Below are 16,786 nucleotides of genomic sequence, written 5' to 3' on the forward strand. Positions count from 1 at the left end.
TCTTGGTTTGCACGACCCCCTATATTCAAATCCTGGCTCCGCCCCCGCACGTTGTGGCAAGTCTTTGAGTGATGATTCATGTGCGAGCTAGCATGACAAGATAGACCAACAACTTGGGTGCGGAATCATGCACAAGATGCACTTCAACTAGCCACGAGCATTCCACTAGTTTATCCTAAAAGGATCAAGATACCTAAGAGGAGGGGAGTTGAGTTGGGCTAATCTAAATTTTTTGTGAAATTAAAATCTAACACTTTGTCTATTTACCCCTTGTGCCTAATAATTGTTTCTAACCTACGCATAAAAGTTTTTCAACCTAGTCCTAATTCTATACTGGCATGGCAATTCTAAGAATGTAAAGGTATACATCGAAGTAATTGCACAAAAGTAAACGTGAACGTAAAGAAAAGGATAAAAATACAATGATATTTTCCTAAGGCATCGGAGAATCAGCACTCCCTAGTAGTTCTTGTTGGAACATCACGCAAGGGTATCGCTCTCCCTTAATGATCCATACAAGGATTAAGTGTTGTCTACATGTTGATTCTTCGTCACTCCGACACGATGAATTGCCCATATCGTTCACAACATAAGTTGGGTCTCCCACATTCACCATCAAAGATCGCCAAGCTCTCAATCATCACCAAGTCATGCAGGTGATGACGATCGCCAATCAAGAGTAACAAACACAAACACTCACTTAACCTAATTAACCAAGTTTTCTAAGTGATGCAGGAAGAATGCTTTAAAAGTTGCAAGCTGTGTGCTCGTAGAGCGCGTTTAGTGTCGATGATGTCCCTCCGAGCATCGCAAAGTAGAGGGAAAAAAAAGATAGCCACATATGCATATTGTGCCACATCTATCGCGCGGTCCCTCTCCCGTCATTCCGATTCAGCGTCGGACCCATCTCTTAAAATCGACCGCCTTTGCCCCTTGGAGAGTAGAGTATTACCACTAGTTAGCAGCAACCATGCAATGCGCATTAGTGTAATGTTTATTTATTTTTTTGACAGAAACGCTTTAGGTGTAATGTTAATGTAATGAAGGCCTTGTTTAGTTCACAAATTTTTTTGTTTTTTGGGTACTGTAGCTTTTCGTTTTTATTTGACAAACATTGTCCAATCACGGAGTAACTAGACTCAAAAGATTCATCTCACAAATTACAGGTAAACTGTGTAGTTAGTTTTTATTTTTGTCTATATTTAATGCTCCATGCATGCGACCAAAGATTCGATGTGACGGAGAATCTTGAAAATTTTTGCGAACTAAACAAGGCAGAAATGGAAATGATAGCCCATCCCTACCGCTCACCAACCAACCATACCGGTCCACCTCGCCACAAACGCGGGCACGGGCGCCGCGCCACCCCCCTATATATACATGCCCGCGCGAGCACAGCCAGTTCGAGCTCGAGCTGGCACGCCGTGCGCAGTGCGCAGTGCGAGAGAGAGACAGAGTGAGTGACAGCTCCGATCCGCCGCACACGCGCGTGCCACAGCAGATAGCAGCGAGCCATCCATCCCGGCGGCCGGCATGGAGGAGGCGGTGGAGGCTGTGGTTGCCGCCGGAGTGGAGCCGTTCCCGACGGTGGACAAGTGCGACGCCTCGGGCCTCGGCGCGCACTCCTCCGTGGTGGCGGACCTTGACGGCACGCTGCTCCGGTCCCGCAGCGCGTTCCCGTACTACGCGCTGGTGGCCTTCGAGACCGGCGGCGTGCCACGCCTGCTCCTCCTCCTGCTCCTCTCCCCGCTGGCCGCCTTGCTGCGCTTCCTGGCGTCGGAGTCCGCGTGCCTGCGCGTGCTGGTGTTCGGTGCCACGGCGGGCGCCCGTGTCCGCGACGTCGAGTCCGCGGCGCGCGCCGTGCTCCCCAGGTTCTACGCCGCCGACGTGCACCCGGCGGCCTGGCGCGTCTTCTCCGCGTGCTCCCGGAGGCGCGTCGTGCTCACGGCCACGCCCAGGCTCTTCGCCGAGCCGTTCCTCAGGGACTGCCTCGGCGCCGACGCCGTCGCGGGCACCGAGCTCGCCACGTGGCGCGGACGCGCCACGGGCTTGGTGGACGCGCGCAGGGGCGGCGTCCTCGTCGGCAGGAGCAAGGCCCAGGCGCTGCGGGAGATCTTGGCCGCCGACGGCGGCGACGCGCCCGACGTCGGACTCGGGGACAGCCGCTCCGACTACCCCTTCATGAGCATGTGCAAGGTACGGCCAGGACACCAATTCTCACAGCACTGTATATATACATTTATTTACTCTCCAAATATTCCGTATTACCACCGTACGTACGTATATATTGCAACGTACTACTACCGCTTCATTGACCTCTCTTCACACTTGTACAGCAGTTCAACCACTATGTGAAAAAAAAAATGCAAATACCAAATGTAGGCCTGCTCTAGCTGCTCGTATATACTACTATATACGAGATGAAGCTGGAGTTTTGTAAGATTAGATTCTTGCGTCCTTATTAGAGTGCTTATTAAAGCCTATCCGCAATTTTTTTTGCGATAATTGGGCACTGTAGCTGTGTCGCGAAATGGAGCTGCAAAGAATTATTGGCAGTGAAGTGAATGCTGTACTGTCACTTGGGGACCGTGTGATTGGAGAAACAAGCTATCTATGGCACCGGAATCCGATGCATGTGGAGATGGACGTGGTACCGGGCCGCGTTGCATCGTGCGCATGTGTTTGGGCTAGCTAGTTTTTGCATGTTCCTTCCATAAATTCGAGATATATGGCACTGTTGTGGGGTTATTACACACGCTAGCTGCTGGAACATATCTATAAATAAATGAAAAACAAGTGTTGAATTTTTTTAAAATTCAATATGAACATGTTGTATCCACGAGTCAGCTCAGTTGTCAGACTTCAAATGTCCTCGCCACACCCATGACCTGGCAGAAATTAGATGTAGAGAAGAATAAATTAAACTAATAACACTATCAAGTTTTCATGTGAGCCATGTGTAGAAAAATAAGTACCTCTTTATTAGAACGCAGGAATTTCAAAGCAAAATATGGGATTCAATAAATAAAAAAAAAAGGTCGTTTCAAAGAGGCCTAAGCGATTGTTTCTGCAAGTTCTGAAGGTTATACACTATATACACCGCTCCATCCAAACATGTTACATTAGTAATTTCTTCTACTTTCATTTGTCCTCATGGTCGTCATCATGCATGGAGTATATGATATGATATATATGCACCTTGTCCATACTGGTACGTAGCACATCCACAACTACCAGTACACTAAATAAAACTACACACCGCACATATAGTTGGAGCACTCATCAGATATGCAATTATATATATATAATAATACCAACGTTTAATAATCTGGTTGGCTCACATCTTTGTGCACTAAAGAGTGTTCGTTGGTCAGGGCCGGGACCCGGCATGCCATGGCATATGCTACCCAGCAACCTAACGCTCATGTATAGTATTTATTATCGATATCGATTTGATTTAGTTATTTGGTTGGCGTTAATTACTCTTGGCCGGTAGTTATGACGTCGACTGAGAGAGAGAGCCTTTCTGTTTTGTCGATCTGCAAGCTAAGACGATTGCCTAAACTGTCAGCACACACAAAGCAAACTCGTGTACACATCCATCCTGCATGCCGTTAGTTGAGTACGTACACACGGCTAAGTTTGTGTAACCAGCTAGCTGCGTTGGTGAAACTTGTGAAGGTTTGGTTTCACTTCCGTGTAAAACATGCATGCATGTGACTTGGCGAAGACTTGGCCGCACCACACCAAAGTAGTTAGTGCTGCTATATCTACACGGCGACCCCAGTACAAGCTTTTAGGTGAATCTAACTAACCACAGTTACTACCACTAGCTAGCTGGGCTGGAGTGAGCTACTCTCTCTTTCAATGTCGTTTTTTTTTACATTTAGACTTCTATTTGATCATTCGTCCTATTCAAAAATTTTATATAAATATTATTTATTTTATTATAACTTGTTTTATCAATAAAAATACTTTAATAATAATTTATTAATTTTTATTATTTGTATAAAAAAATTAAATAAGATAAATAGTCAAATAAGAAATCTTAAAGTCAAAAACGATATTTTAATAGTGCCTAGCTGCATCGGGGTGGACAGTGATGTACTCCTCCTACGTACAGCTGCTACTGTTGCTGAGATTTCGATCAATTTTATATAAATATTATTTATTTTATTATAACTTGTTTTATCAATAAAAATACTTTAATAATAATTTATTAATTTTTATTATTTGTATAAAAAATTAAATAAGATAAATAGTCAAATAAGAAATCTTAAAGTCAAAAACGATATTTTAATAGTGCCTAGCTGCATCGGGGTGGACAGTGATGTACTCCTCCTACGTACAGCTGCTACTGTTGCTGAGATTTCGATCGATCGACACACATGTGTGCATGTGCATGGCATGGATGGACCGGGATCAAAAGCTAGCTAGCTTGTCCTGCCGAGCTCCTTTATTTGTCTAGACGAAACAACATTGCTTGCTCCATCTTTCAAAACTTGCTCGGATTGGAAGTCGGAACACGAAGCTGAAACATTTTAGGGGGGGTCCTCGGCAGGATGCAGCAAGTAGGCATGCACTGTACGTACGTGCCCTGCCTGTCCTTGCTCCTCCTTGTCTCGTCTCCAATAGGCATCACTCCACTGGAGGACTATATATGTACGTAGACTGAACAGCTAATAATGCAATAGTGTACAATTGTAGAGCATCAGTTTGGGTCATCACTTGATACAGTTTCACGAGACTACCACAACATTCTAAATGTATGCGTGGATTCTATACGGTATGGTATGGTATGGTAAACACTAACAATTAACTGATCGATCGATGGCGCGCGCATGCAACACGTACGTACTGTGGTAGCTAGCTGCACTCCTCTTCAATCTTTATATCCATTCAATTGTGCTGGTACGGCTTTTTAATGCTGATGAGACATTGCGTTCCCTCTTCTTAATTCGCCATTAACTCGAAAGTTGTGGGCGCCTGCGCCTGCGTGTGCATATGCATGGATGCATGGATGCAGGAGGCGTACATCGTACCGCGCGCGCCGGTGGAGCCGGCATTGCCCATGGACCAGCTGCCTCGTCCGGTCATCTTCCACGACGGGCGCCTGGTGCGCCGGCCGACGCCGCTGGTGGCGCTGGTGGTGGTGCTGTGGTTCCCCGTGGGGCTTGCGCTGGCCTGCCTCCGCATCGCGGCGGGGGCGCTGCTGCCCATGCCGCTGGTGTACTACGCCTTCTGGGCGCTGGGCGTGCGCGTCGTGGTGCGGGGCGCGCCGCCGCCGCCGCGCGCCGAGCGCGCCACGGGGCGGAGGGGCGTCCTCTTCGCCTGCTCGCACCGGACGCTGCTGGACCCCATCTTCCTGTCCACGGCGCTGGGCCGCCCCGTCGCCGCCGTCACCTACTCGCTCTCCAGGCTCTCCGAGTTCCTGTCGCCCATCCGGACGGTGCGCCTGTCGCGGGACCGCGCCACGGACGCCGCCATGATCAGGGACCTGCTGGCGGAGGGAGACCTGGTCATCTGCCCCGAGGGGACCACGTGCCGGGAGCCCTTCCTGCTGCGCTTCTCGGCGCTCTTCGCCGAGCTCACCAGCGAGGTGGTGCCCGTCGCCATGGAGAACAGGATGAGCATGTTCCACGGCACCACCGCCAGGGGGTGGAAAGGGATGGACCCCTTCTACTTCTTCATGAACCCGAGCCCGGCCTACGTCGTCACCTTCCTCAACAAGCTCCCGCCGGAGCTCACCTGCGCCGGCGGCAGGACCAGCCACGAGGTGGCCAACTACATCCAGAGGCTCATCGCCGCCACGCTCTCCTACGAGTGCACAAGCCTCACCAGGAAGGACAAGTACCGGGCGCTTGCAGGCAACGACGGAGTCGTCGCCACCCCAAAGCCGCCGCCAACGGTTGCTAGCTAGCTAGCTAAGGTTATTATTATTATTATTTTTTTTAAAAAAAAAGAGAGAGAAAGAAAATTGGGTTATTATATTGTGGTGATGATGCTACTGAATTCATTGTGATTGTTATGATGCATGGCATTGGGGAGTAATTTTCTCTTTGTATTGTATTGGTCACCTCTACTATTGTATATGGCTATGTACCAACCGGAATTGAATGCAAGATCACACAGGGTGAAGTGAAAAGGGGGGGCAGGGACTATTCTCATTCGTGTCAGCAACGTGCATCTTTCTGCACCCAACAGCTAAGAACATAAAGGCGAAGTTATTTCGTTTGGTAGTTCACACAACCTTTGGCCACCCAGGCCTATACGTTTTTTGCAATTCTAGCCAAGGACACCAAACACCATTCATAATATCAAAGCACCTCTCAAGGAAAGCTTTCGTTTCCCACAGGCCACAAGACAAGTTATATCACGCCAAATGAAGGAAGCAAGATTGCTCGAACCCTGGCCATTGATTAGATTGCTCAACTCAACAAGGTAACCCGTCCGCATTTTTGAACTTTGGATGGACAAGGCATGAGTTCTCGTACCTCTTACGATTCCTTCTTCCGGGTTGCACTTATACATGCTATAAACAGTCGTATCTAAACCCTGGTAATGGGAACAGAAACTATGCGACACGCCATGATACTCATCAGACAGTGGATTAACAATACCTTACTCTGCGCATACTTTGCAGCTCTTCCGGCAAAAGCCAGGAGCTTCCTTGGTCCCAACCATGTAGTTAGGGTTCTTGGCACACTCGCCCACGGCCGCCCACTGGGGACAGAGGACATTGTCGTCCTCGCATCCGTCAGAGGAACCCGGCTGCTTGACAGGGAGATCAAACGACCTCACATGGATCCATTTAGTTGCGGACCACTTCTGGCCTTCGATGACGGGGCAGCTACCGTGCAAGCTCTCAGAGTCTGTTGTTGCATCAGGGTGGAGACTGAAGAACAGCAGGGCATCACCCTTTACCGGTTTAACTGCACATGGAAACCACCAGCAGCTAGACATCAGAGTGGTTGAAGGTATGATAAAGCTATGAAAGGCTGCTAAGAAACTAGACTCTTAAAAAGTGCCATGGACCATAGTCACATCAGGTAAGAACTGGTCAAGATGATATTGCTTGCAGATCTGCAGTGTAACTCGACTTCAACCAGAAACGCTGCTATACCTGCATATCCATTTCTTGCACAATCAGACCATGTGTCGTCCTTGGGTTGTAATAGCTTCCCCTGTGGAATGTTGAAGTTATTATTACAATTACAACTGAGGTTCTTAAAACAGTAACACAGGAAGGATAAGTAACTACCTCTGCATTGGGGAAGATGGTCTCTCCACCCTTCTCAACATTAGATAAGTACATGAGCACAGTGGCAATGCGATGGCCACCCAGGGCTTGATTATTTTTGTCATGGAAGTAGTCATAGTGGGGTTCGTATTTCTCACCATTCTGGTAGTGTAATATCTGAATGGATTCACCATTCTCTGAGCATGCCAGAACCATAGAGCTAAGATTGTTGACAATTAAAAGGAAGGAAATGCTTTTTGAGTAATTTAATTAAAGCTTTCGAGGTACCTGGTGGAAGAAATGTCCAAGCAGCTATCCTCTCCTCTATTCCCCTTACTACTTCATCCTGCCAAGTGAATATCTCTATTAACATATTGTCATATACATAGGTAATTGTTGCCAGCCAAGAGATAGATCTTCTACACTACATTACTAATCCCAAATAAGCCATGACACCTCAAGGCTTTGTTTGGAAACTAGAACCCTGGGAGCTTCCCAGTTTGTTTTCCTGGGGGGAGAAGGCCACATGAGAAAAAAAAATATCCATAGGCCATTTCACATCTGCATTAGAAAACTCTGTTGACAGGGGGCGTCAGCAGAACCCACCCACTTTCCCTGGGACAAGCCTTGACCCCTCGATCAGCGCCTCCCTGGCTCCCTCTCATCCGCAACACAAACAAGTAAAAGTGCCACAAGCTCTGGAGAGAAGCGCTGCTACGGCTGGGCTGCTGGCACCTCCTTACCTCCACAGCCACCACCTCCTCCAGCCATTGCCTCGGTGTCCACCAGTGCCTCCACCTCCGCCTCCGCATCAAGATCCCCCTTGCTGGCAAACCATGACTGTTGGTGCTGCTGTCACCTCAAATACAGTGGAGACGCCTTCACCTCTTCCTCCGCATCCACTAAGGCGTTTCCACCTTCCAGAATAGCAACGATGTGAGTTCTCTACCCTCTCCTATAGGGAGCTATGTTTGAGCGACTGAAATTCACTACACTGGACAGTGGGAGGCACTGAAATTCAGAGTATTCTGTGTGCAGCAAACAAAATGGCCCGACTATTATTGTGCATTACATGCACAGAGGATAAATACACATTACATGCATAGAGGATAAATTCATTGGACATCTCAGGTCAGGTCAGAGACATTAGGTACAAAAATGACATTATATTGATTAAATATTTCATAGACAGTTGAAATGTATAAAGCTAGAGCATAGCATTTTTAAGTTGCACTGTAAATTTGTGGCTCAGCATAATCCATCATGTTTATAATATGCTATATGTGCTAGCCTAATAACAAGAATATATTGCGGGAGAGAATTCCCAATTCTGAAAGTTTGATGATTAGTTTGATTAGTTAGCTGGTCGTCCAATTAGTCGTCCGACCAGGACATGGATGACCAGTTTGGTTACTCTGTTTTTGGGCCTGTTTAACCAGGACATGGACTTTGGTTATGTAATATGCTGGGTGTGTGGCTGCTATGGTCTGCTAAATGTTAGTTATTTGCTATTGCAGCAGTGCTGCTGTTAAGGTGTGTCAAGATCAAGACTGCATTAGTGTTGCTGCTTGCTAATTATGGTATTCCAGGCTTCCAGCAGCAAGTCAGCAAAGAAATGGAGTTTGGGACATGAATATGGACCTCCGGACAGTGCAGAAAAGAGAGGAAAACAACTCCCACAAATAAGTCACCAGCTAAACACAAATGCAGTCTTGATGCTTCTTGCTTCCTTTATTTTGCATAATATATTATATAGAGAGGTATATATATAGATATATAGATATATGTCCTGATATACAAGGGCGACAAGATGCCTGGACGACCAGGGTCGATTAATCAAGCTGGTCGACGATTAATCACGACTAATCGTCTGGTCGGTCCCAGGTCGACCAGGTTCGACCAGCCGACCTGAAAACATTGTTAGTCACTCACCAGAACTTGCCCCCAAAATCTTTTGGTTCAGAACAGATCATCAAACTTTCAGACTTCGACCAGGCACCAATTCATTGCATTATCATCACACTGATTCTATGCTAACGCCATAGATGTCAGCTGAGTCCCTCAAGTAAGCCTAGTGGAGGTCTACCTTAAGTGCCAGTGTATGTAGAAAAGGTCTCGAGATTTGCACTCAGAATGAAGCAAGAGCATTTAGCCAGCTAAAGTATCTTCCTTCGAGAGAGTAATGTTCTATAATTCGTTTGGTCCTTTTTTTGTCACAATTCAACTTCTCCATTGAAGGAACAGAAAACAAGCTTTATCCTTTTAAAGTTTATTTCTCATACAAATGCATTAAATTAAAGATTAATCGATGAAGTATCTGTACACCTTTATTCTAGTCCAACTGTTGCTGTCTTGTCAAAAATACAGAGTAAAGAACTTTTCACTGGCCCATAGCCCTGAACATTAGTCTGAACAACAAGTTGCCCATCTTACTCTCTCCAAACGCCACAAGGTGATGATATCACTAGAATCAAGTTATTTGTAACTAATGTGTGCTAGCTCGGTCATTAGGTGAAAGCCAGTGAACAATTTGACTAGCTTTTTCTTCCTATAGATTAACTAGAAAACAATGTCACAGATCCATTGCAGACACAATTACAGATTAGAAGCAAGAATTGTCTACAAAAGCTACATTACATCTCCAACCAAATTTCACACAAGTTGATTGGCTAGTAAAGGTGTCAACATAGTGTCTTTGCCTACTTTTGTTAGGTGCAGTAAAACAGAGCATGTCAATAGGGCAATCTCTAGTTTTTTAAAATTTTGTATGTACAAGAAGGCAATCTCTAGCTGTTTAATTGCTTCAGTCATCGATATTATGATTTACTTTTTCAGTTTGCACAAAAATTCATATCTCAGAAGTTAATAGATGAAGATGTCAAATGGTGCTCAACATGCTTCTCCTATTTTGATCAGCATGTAGAAGTCAATTACAATGCGGTTTTATTGATTTTTTATTGATAGTGAACAAAGGTTGCTTGATATTAGATGGTATTCAGTTCAACTTTAACTTAAAGTAATATGTGTAGATGTATGGTTAGTGGAACTCCAATTTGTCCTAGGTGTGTTTTAAATCTGTGGTGGAGTGTAAGTCCAAGTGTAGAGGGTTGAACTGTGCACTATTATACACGAAGTTAGGTAAACTTGTAACGGTGGTACTAATTTAAAATTTCAATGGCGCTGTTATTCTTTTGAATTTTTCAGAATTTTTTTAGCCTAATACTTCTAATGCAGCTATAACCGAAATGGGTCGATACTCTCCTTAATTCTAGAGGTTAAAAAACTAATTAAAAATCCAGTTATCCCATCTATATAAGGATGGGCTTGTACCTCTAATCGTTGATCAAGAAATATTTCATAGTTCCTAGTATCTCTCATCTATCCCTGCCATGCTGTGTGGCCATCAGTCATCAGCAATTAACATGCTTCTTTGGTTCAGGGCCATCTAACTAATACAGATGACGCATGACAGAGTGTATGATGTTCTGAACCTAGGGGGATAGCTCAGGTTCAACTAGCAAGTCCTAAGCAATCACAGTAAGATGCATGAGAATGAATGGAGTTAAGACATCGGTGCCCATACGTGGAACATGACTCAGCAACAGCTCAAACAGGTTTATCAAATGAGATGATAAATTGATAATGCATACATATAGGACCTGTTCGGCACAACTCCAGCTCCAAGACTATTTGGAGGCTTGGAGCTGGCCAGTCCTAAATCCAAGAATATTTGGAGCTGGTCATTCCTAGCTCCAGAAAATCTTGGAGCTGGAGCTGTGGACAAACTAAAGGTTTTATTAAGCAATATTGTATTATTTTGGATTAAACAAATATGTCTAATCCCTCTATTTTATCCTGAAACTCCAAACTCTAAATCCTGCATGGATGTCAGAGCAGGAGCTGTGTCAAACAGGGCCATATAGTAACCACATAAGCTGTTAAACACAATAACACATGTTAACCATGCATGTATATGAAGGATGAGTGGATGGCTGCGACCAATTCCTAAACTAACAAAACCAGAACGTCATGAACAATTCAGACAATGTACCAGAACCCAATAAAGCCAATGTGCAAAACAAAGACTAAATGGCATCAAAGAAACTACAGAGAAACAGTACATCATCCAAACATGGTATTCAAAATCTTACTATCTAGTGCAAAGAGTTCAGCAGATTAAACTCAGAATAAAGATGGCTGAAGAAAACTGATCCAAGTCAACCATGGTTTGTTTTCCAGATTCAAGTCCACCCTGCTCAAATGTTTTTTTTCTCTATGGCTGTTATAACAGAGGTTTAGAACAAACACCTTGTTCTGGACTGACAGTTGGATTCATGGCAAAAGGATCAGTGACCTTGCGCCCCCAAGTTTTTGCATTGGTCTCAAAAAGAAGAGCTAGCAGGACTGTACACAATGCCCTCTCAAATAATTTGTGGGTCTCTGATATCCAAGGCAATCTAACTGCGGGAGTCATCTCAGAATTTCAGTATATGGGATTTGATCAAGGATGTGATCCTGCAGCCCGGAGTCCCAGATTATCATATCTGGTGGTTATCTTCAAAGGGCCAATATTCAGCAAGGTCGGCTTACAAAATCTATTCCAGGGAACGAGTTCTTTTTGGCTTATACTAGAATTTGGAAATCATGGGCTCCAGGAAAATATAAATTCTTCTTATGGTTGGTAGCTGCAGCCCGGAGTCACAGATTATCATATCTGGTGGTTATCTTTAAAGGGCCAATATTCAGCAAGATCGGCTTACAAAAATCTCTTCCAGGGAACGAGTTTTTTCGTCCTTATACTAGAAATTAGAAATCATTGGGCTCCAGGAAAATATAAATTATTCTTATGGTTGGTAGATCATGACCGGTGTTGGATAGCAGACCGCTTGGCAAGAAGAGGGCTTCCTCATCCTGATAGATGTCCTCACTGTGATCAAGCTGAAGAATCTATCAACCACTTACTCCTGTCATGTGTTTTTGCAAGAGAATTCTGGTTCAAACTTCTACAAAGAGTTGGCCTGCAGTTCCTTTCCCCGCAGATCGGTGAGGAGTTATTTGATGATTGGTGGGAACGAATCAATGTACACGTTGGGCACCAGTTACAGAAAGGCCTCAACTCCCCTGTCATCCTTGGTGCTTAGACCTTGTGGATTCATCGTAATAAGTGTGTGTTTGATGGAGTCTCTAAAGACTTGGCTAGATTCTTACTGCTCGCTGGGAATGAATTATTTGTTGGGGTTTGGCCGGGGATAGAGGTATCTCCTACCTCCTCACCCTTGTGCCGGTGTAGTGTGTTTTCTTTGGTTGGCCCGTTTCATCCTTTGTCACAAACGAGTCAGATTGTTAGTAGCAAGACTTTTGTGGTGTTGGTGTGTGTGTTTGTAAGGGATCCTTCCCCCTCTTTTTCCCTTCTTAAAACAATGGTATGCAGCTCTCCTGTGTGTTCGAGCAAAAAAAAGAAAAGAAAGAAAACATCCAATCATCTTAACCCAAATATGAAGGGACAACACTCCTACCAAAACTCAAGTTTATTAAAGAGACAAGCCAAATTTTGTGTGGGGTCATCAAGGGACACCACAATGTGTAATAAGAACCATTCCTATTATGCCACCCGATAAAATTCAAGTTTCCTGCCATATATTTAAGGTACAATGCCCCATTTGTGGAAAAATTATGAGAAGTGCATGATGCACTATTCTAAAAAACTGAAACTTTAAAAACATCACAGATGCAGACAATGTTATGTTGTGTAGTCACGCAAAATTCATGGAATTCTTTTTGGATCAACAGTGTGGCACCCACAGAGCACAAGTGTGCACCCCAGGAAAAAATGGGATACAAATTTAGTGAAGACGGAACCCAGCACGAGCAAATAATCTATTAGTGATTTTGAATACATATGAGATAATATGGTCCTAGGGTTCATGTTTAAGATGCATATTTCAATCAAGTAATGTTATGAGCGATATAATTAAGCAACCAGCAAAACAAACAAGCTTTTAATAAAGAGAAATTGAGTCAATTTTGTTGACTTTAATTCACAAAGTGTAAGATATAAAGAGGTCTAGTCAACTATAAATTAGTATGATATTTTGATCTAGACAACTACAGGTATAGATGCTTAGAGACATCAGCGTTCAAATGATCACTGTATCTAAATATTTTTTTTAAAAAAAAGCTAATCGTTGAAGATATTGGTTATAGATAGTGAAACCCAACATGAAAATTATGTATGAGCACCACAAGTAAAAAAACAAACTTAGTCATGCTAGCTACAGTATCCACAGAACCATAAAGAAACAATCAAACTTCACAAATGTCCACAAAAGAGTTATTATAGTAACAAATATTTAGTTGTGTGAAAGCATTAACCTATACATCGCCACTGTTAAGTCTTAAGTCTTAACCTAAGAACCATGTAGAACTATGAGTAATTCAAGGAACAAATAAATTTCCCTCTTATTTCACCAAAGTAAGTTGCAATTTTTACTTAACAGTTTAACTAATTTCAACTGGTGTGGAGACCACCATGAATGTACAAGCATTATCTTCAATTACTTCATACACAAGCAAAGAATCTACATGATACTCCTTTCCATACATACGAACCATTTGAATCCAGAAGATGACGAAGGAAAGAAAGTGAAATCGATTGGAGTGCCATCTGCTCACCTGCTTCTTCTCCAGGAACATGCCGGAGCTGGTGCGCACCTCGCTCTGGACGCTCTTACCGGACTCGTTGTCCGCTACCATAGACTTCTCCAGTTTGTCCTTGGCCTTTCAACCAATCAAACACCGAATCAATCAATCAACCAACGAACGAACCAAACCAGACATCACAAGCTAATCCGCCCAGCCTCCGGCACTCACCAGCACGATGAGGTGGTCGCACTCCGCATCCGACAGGAAACCCTTGTGCAGGAACGCCCTAATAGCCACACGAAATCACACAGCCGTAAGACTCCCGCATGACCTAGGGTTTTGGGGAAGGAGAGAGCGTAGTGTAGGAGGGAGATCAGATCGTCACCTGGGGCGCCACGAGAGTTGGACCACGCGGGAGGGGTCGAAGGAACCAGCGCCCCGGCTCGCCGCAGAGGCGCAGCCGGCAAGGAGGAGCTCGAGCACGAGCACGAGCACCGCGGCGAGGAGGAGGTGGCGGCAGAAATCCATGGCGCGGCGAGATGGGAAGGCGACTCTGCGGTGTGGCACTTGAAGTCTTGAACTGGAGAAGAAGCGGTGTCCACCGTCCAGGCGCCGAGGCGATTTGTCAGACTGCCACTGACAGCGGGCCCGGCAATACGTGGACCCCGAGCGAAGAATGGAGGGGCGACCGGGTGAGGGAAGAATGCCAAGTCGCTCTGGAAGTTTCCACACACACGCGGCTGGGGTGTCGCTTGCTGCACTGGGAAGCCGTTGACGTCTTTCCTCGTTGTCGCTCCTGCACATGTAACACATCGAGGCTAAAGCCAGTTTTAATGGAATTTTATAAGATATTTTATGTATATAAAATAAGGTGTCACATCAGCTTTTTATATAAAATTGATAGGAGAGAGAAGAGAAACGTTTCATCCCGGTGAAACGAGCTAGCGGTGTTTCCAACGAGTTGGAAATCGCGTAAAACTCGCGTTGAGAGGAAAATTTTCATCACTAGAGAGATCCCGTGCGCGCGCCTCCGCTTGCCTCCTTCGCCATCGAGCCCGCATCCGCGCCCCACCCCAACTTCCCGCGCGTCCGCCCCAACCTTCCTGCGCCCCACCCCATCGGAGCTGTTGAGGGCAGAGTTTTAGCGGCCATGGATCCACCGCCAGTTGAAGGTTCCGGGCGGCGCGCATCCGACAGAGGAGGCAAAGGGCGTGGGGCCAGCCGCCTGGGAATGAAGATGATGCGCTCGCCTATGCTGTCATCATCTCCGGCTTCCTCACCCGCGCCGCCATCGATTGCGACGCCACCGTCGGTTTCAGACCCTTCTGTGTCGACTGCCTCCTCTGCTATGTCATTCTCATCCCTGCTGTGAAGGAAATGTCATACATGCGAGTATGCTTCTATTTTTGGTTTAGTAGAAATTTTTAGCTCATATTTTTGCAGGGTCTATTAAAGCAGTTTCCCTACAGCTTGATGGCACTTCTATTTTTTAGTTTTTTGATTCTGTGCAAATTTCAGGGGCTATCCGCCAGGTGGTTTTCTGAATTACCTGCTTAATCAAGATACAAGTCAAATGTTTGAAGATAAAAAAGCTAACCGAGACAGAGCAGTACTAAGATTGAGGAAAAGCTATTTACTGATTAAGGTTAGTGATATTTGAGTTTATCTGTTATAGTGATCTTCTGTACTGCCAGTGATAATGTATCTAAAAATCAATTATTTTTCTTACTGCAGAGTGCACTTGTTCCAATGATTACTTATTTGTTGTTGTGATCTGAACAACTTTGCAATGGGTGCTGTCTTGGTTAGCCTTGTTTAGTTTCCAAAAAATTTTGCAAAATTTTTCAGATTCCTCGTCACATCGAATCTTTAGACGCATGCATGGAGTATTAAATACAGACGAAAATAAAAACTAATTACATAGTTTGGTTGGAATTGATGAGATGAATCTTTTGAGCCGAGTTAATCCATGATTGGACAATATTTGTCACAAACAAACGAAAGTGCTACAGTACCTATTTTGCAAAATTTTTTGGAACTAAACAAGGCCCTAGCTATCTTAGTTCTGAACCTATGTAGCTCTGAACCTATCTTAATTATATTAGCTCCAAACCTATCTTAATTATCTTAGTTCTGCTGCACTGTCTAATATATGAAACTGCTATATTTATCTGAAATATCCTAAACTTATAGAGATCCTACTCAGATGCTAAAATGTGTGAAAATTTTAGGTATTACCCACCAGATGCCATATGAAGTGATGGTTGCTGTTGCTGGCCTGAACATTTAAGAAGTGAACTGAAAGAGTTTATCATAACTTTTTTTTTATCTATCTTAGTTATGTATCTTAGTTCCAGTGATAATTCATCTTAGTTATCTATCTGTTTCAGTGATCAAAACTGCTCTAGTTCAGTTATCTATCTACAAGGTTATCTATCTTAGTTATCTGCACTTTCTAATATATGAAACTACTACATCTATCTTACTTATCTGCACTTCTAGCAATGGGCTGTTAAAATCAGTAACGTGCAATCATCTGTAATGTGAGATCATATTAGTATTATGTATGGTTTACAAGGCATATGTGCCTAGATCATCTATATGGTTTCTGTATGTGATGGAGACTGCTGCAGTTTCTTCTTTCTCTTGGGTACCTGACCCTTTTTGTGTTACGGTTTAAATAAATATGGCAACAGAATCAATGGAACATTTGATCACAATGCTTTGCGATAATTTAAAGTTATATCTAGCCTATAAAACTGTGAGATGAAACTATCCATTGAGAGAGTCTATTTCATTTATAGTTACAAGTGTTGTTATTTCTTAGAAACAGTGGGATGAAACCTTCCATTGAGACTGGCCTAAGAGCATCTCAAACACTCCATCAATACAACTCTTCCAATA

At 44.3% G+C, this 16,786-nt stretch overlaps 2 protein-coding genes across 2 annotated transcripts; one reads left to right on the top strand and one right to left on the bottom strand.

Moving 5' to 3' along the window:
- Positions 1,412 to 6,131, top strand: LOC8075872 (glycerol-3-phosphate 2-O-acyltransferase 6). Its single transcript, XM_002464585.2, has 2 exons — positions 1,412 to 2,196; positions 5,027 to 6,131. The coding sequence occupies exons 1-2, from the start codon at positions 1,534 to 1,536 to the stop codon at positions 5,918 to 5,920; spliced, it is 1,557 nt and encodes a 518-aa protein (XP_002464630.1). The 5' UTR covers positions 1,412 to 1,533; the 3' UTR covers positions 5,921 to 6,131.
- On the bottom strand, positions 6,346 to 14,595 carry LOC8064925 (probable prolyl 4-hydroxylase 7). Its single transcript, XM_002467211.2, has 7 exons — positions 14,268 to 14,595; positions 14,111 to 14,168; positions 13,913 to 14,017; positions 7,529 to 7,586; positions 7,262 to 7,437; positions 7,124 to 7,184; positions 6,346 to 6,932 (listed from the first exon to the last, which is right to left on the bottom strand). The coding sequence occupies exons 1-7, from the start codon at positions 14,408 to 14,410 to the stop codon at positions 6,622 to 6,624; spliced, it is 912 nt and encodes a 303-aa protein (XP_002467256.1). The 5' UTR covers positions 14,411 to 14,595; the 3' UTR covers positions 6,346 to 6,621.

Source organism: Sorghum bicolor, chromosome 1 (genome assembly GCF_000003195.3).
Source record: "Sorghum bicolor cultivar BTx623 chromosome 1, Sorghum_bicolor_NCBIv3, whole genome shotgun sequence".
Taxonomy (NCBI): Eukaryota; Viridiplantae; Streptophyta; class Magnoliopsida; order Poales; family Poaceae; genus Sorghum; species Sorghum bicolor.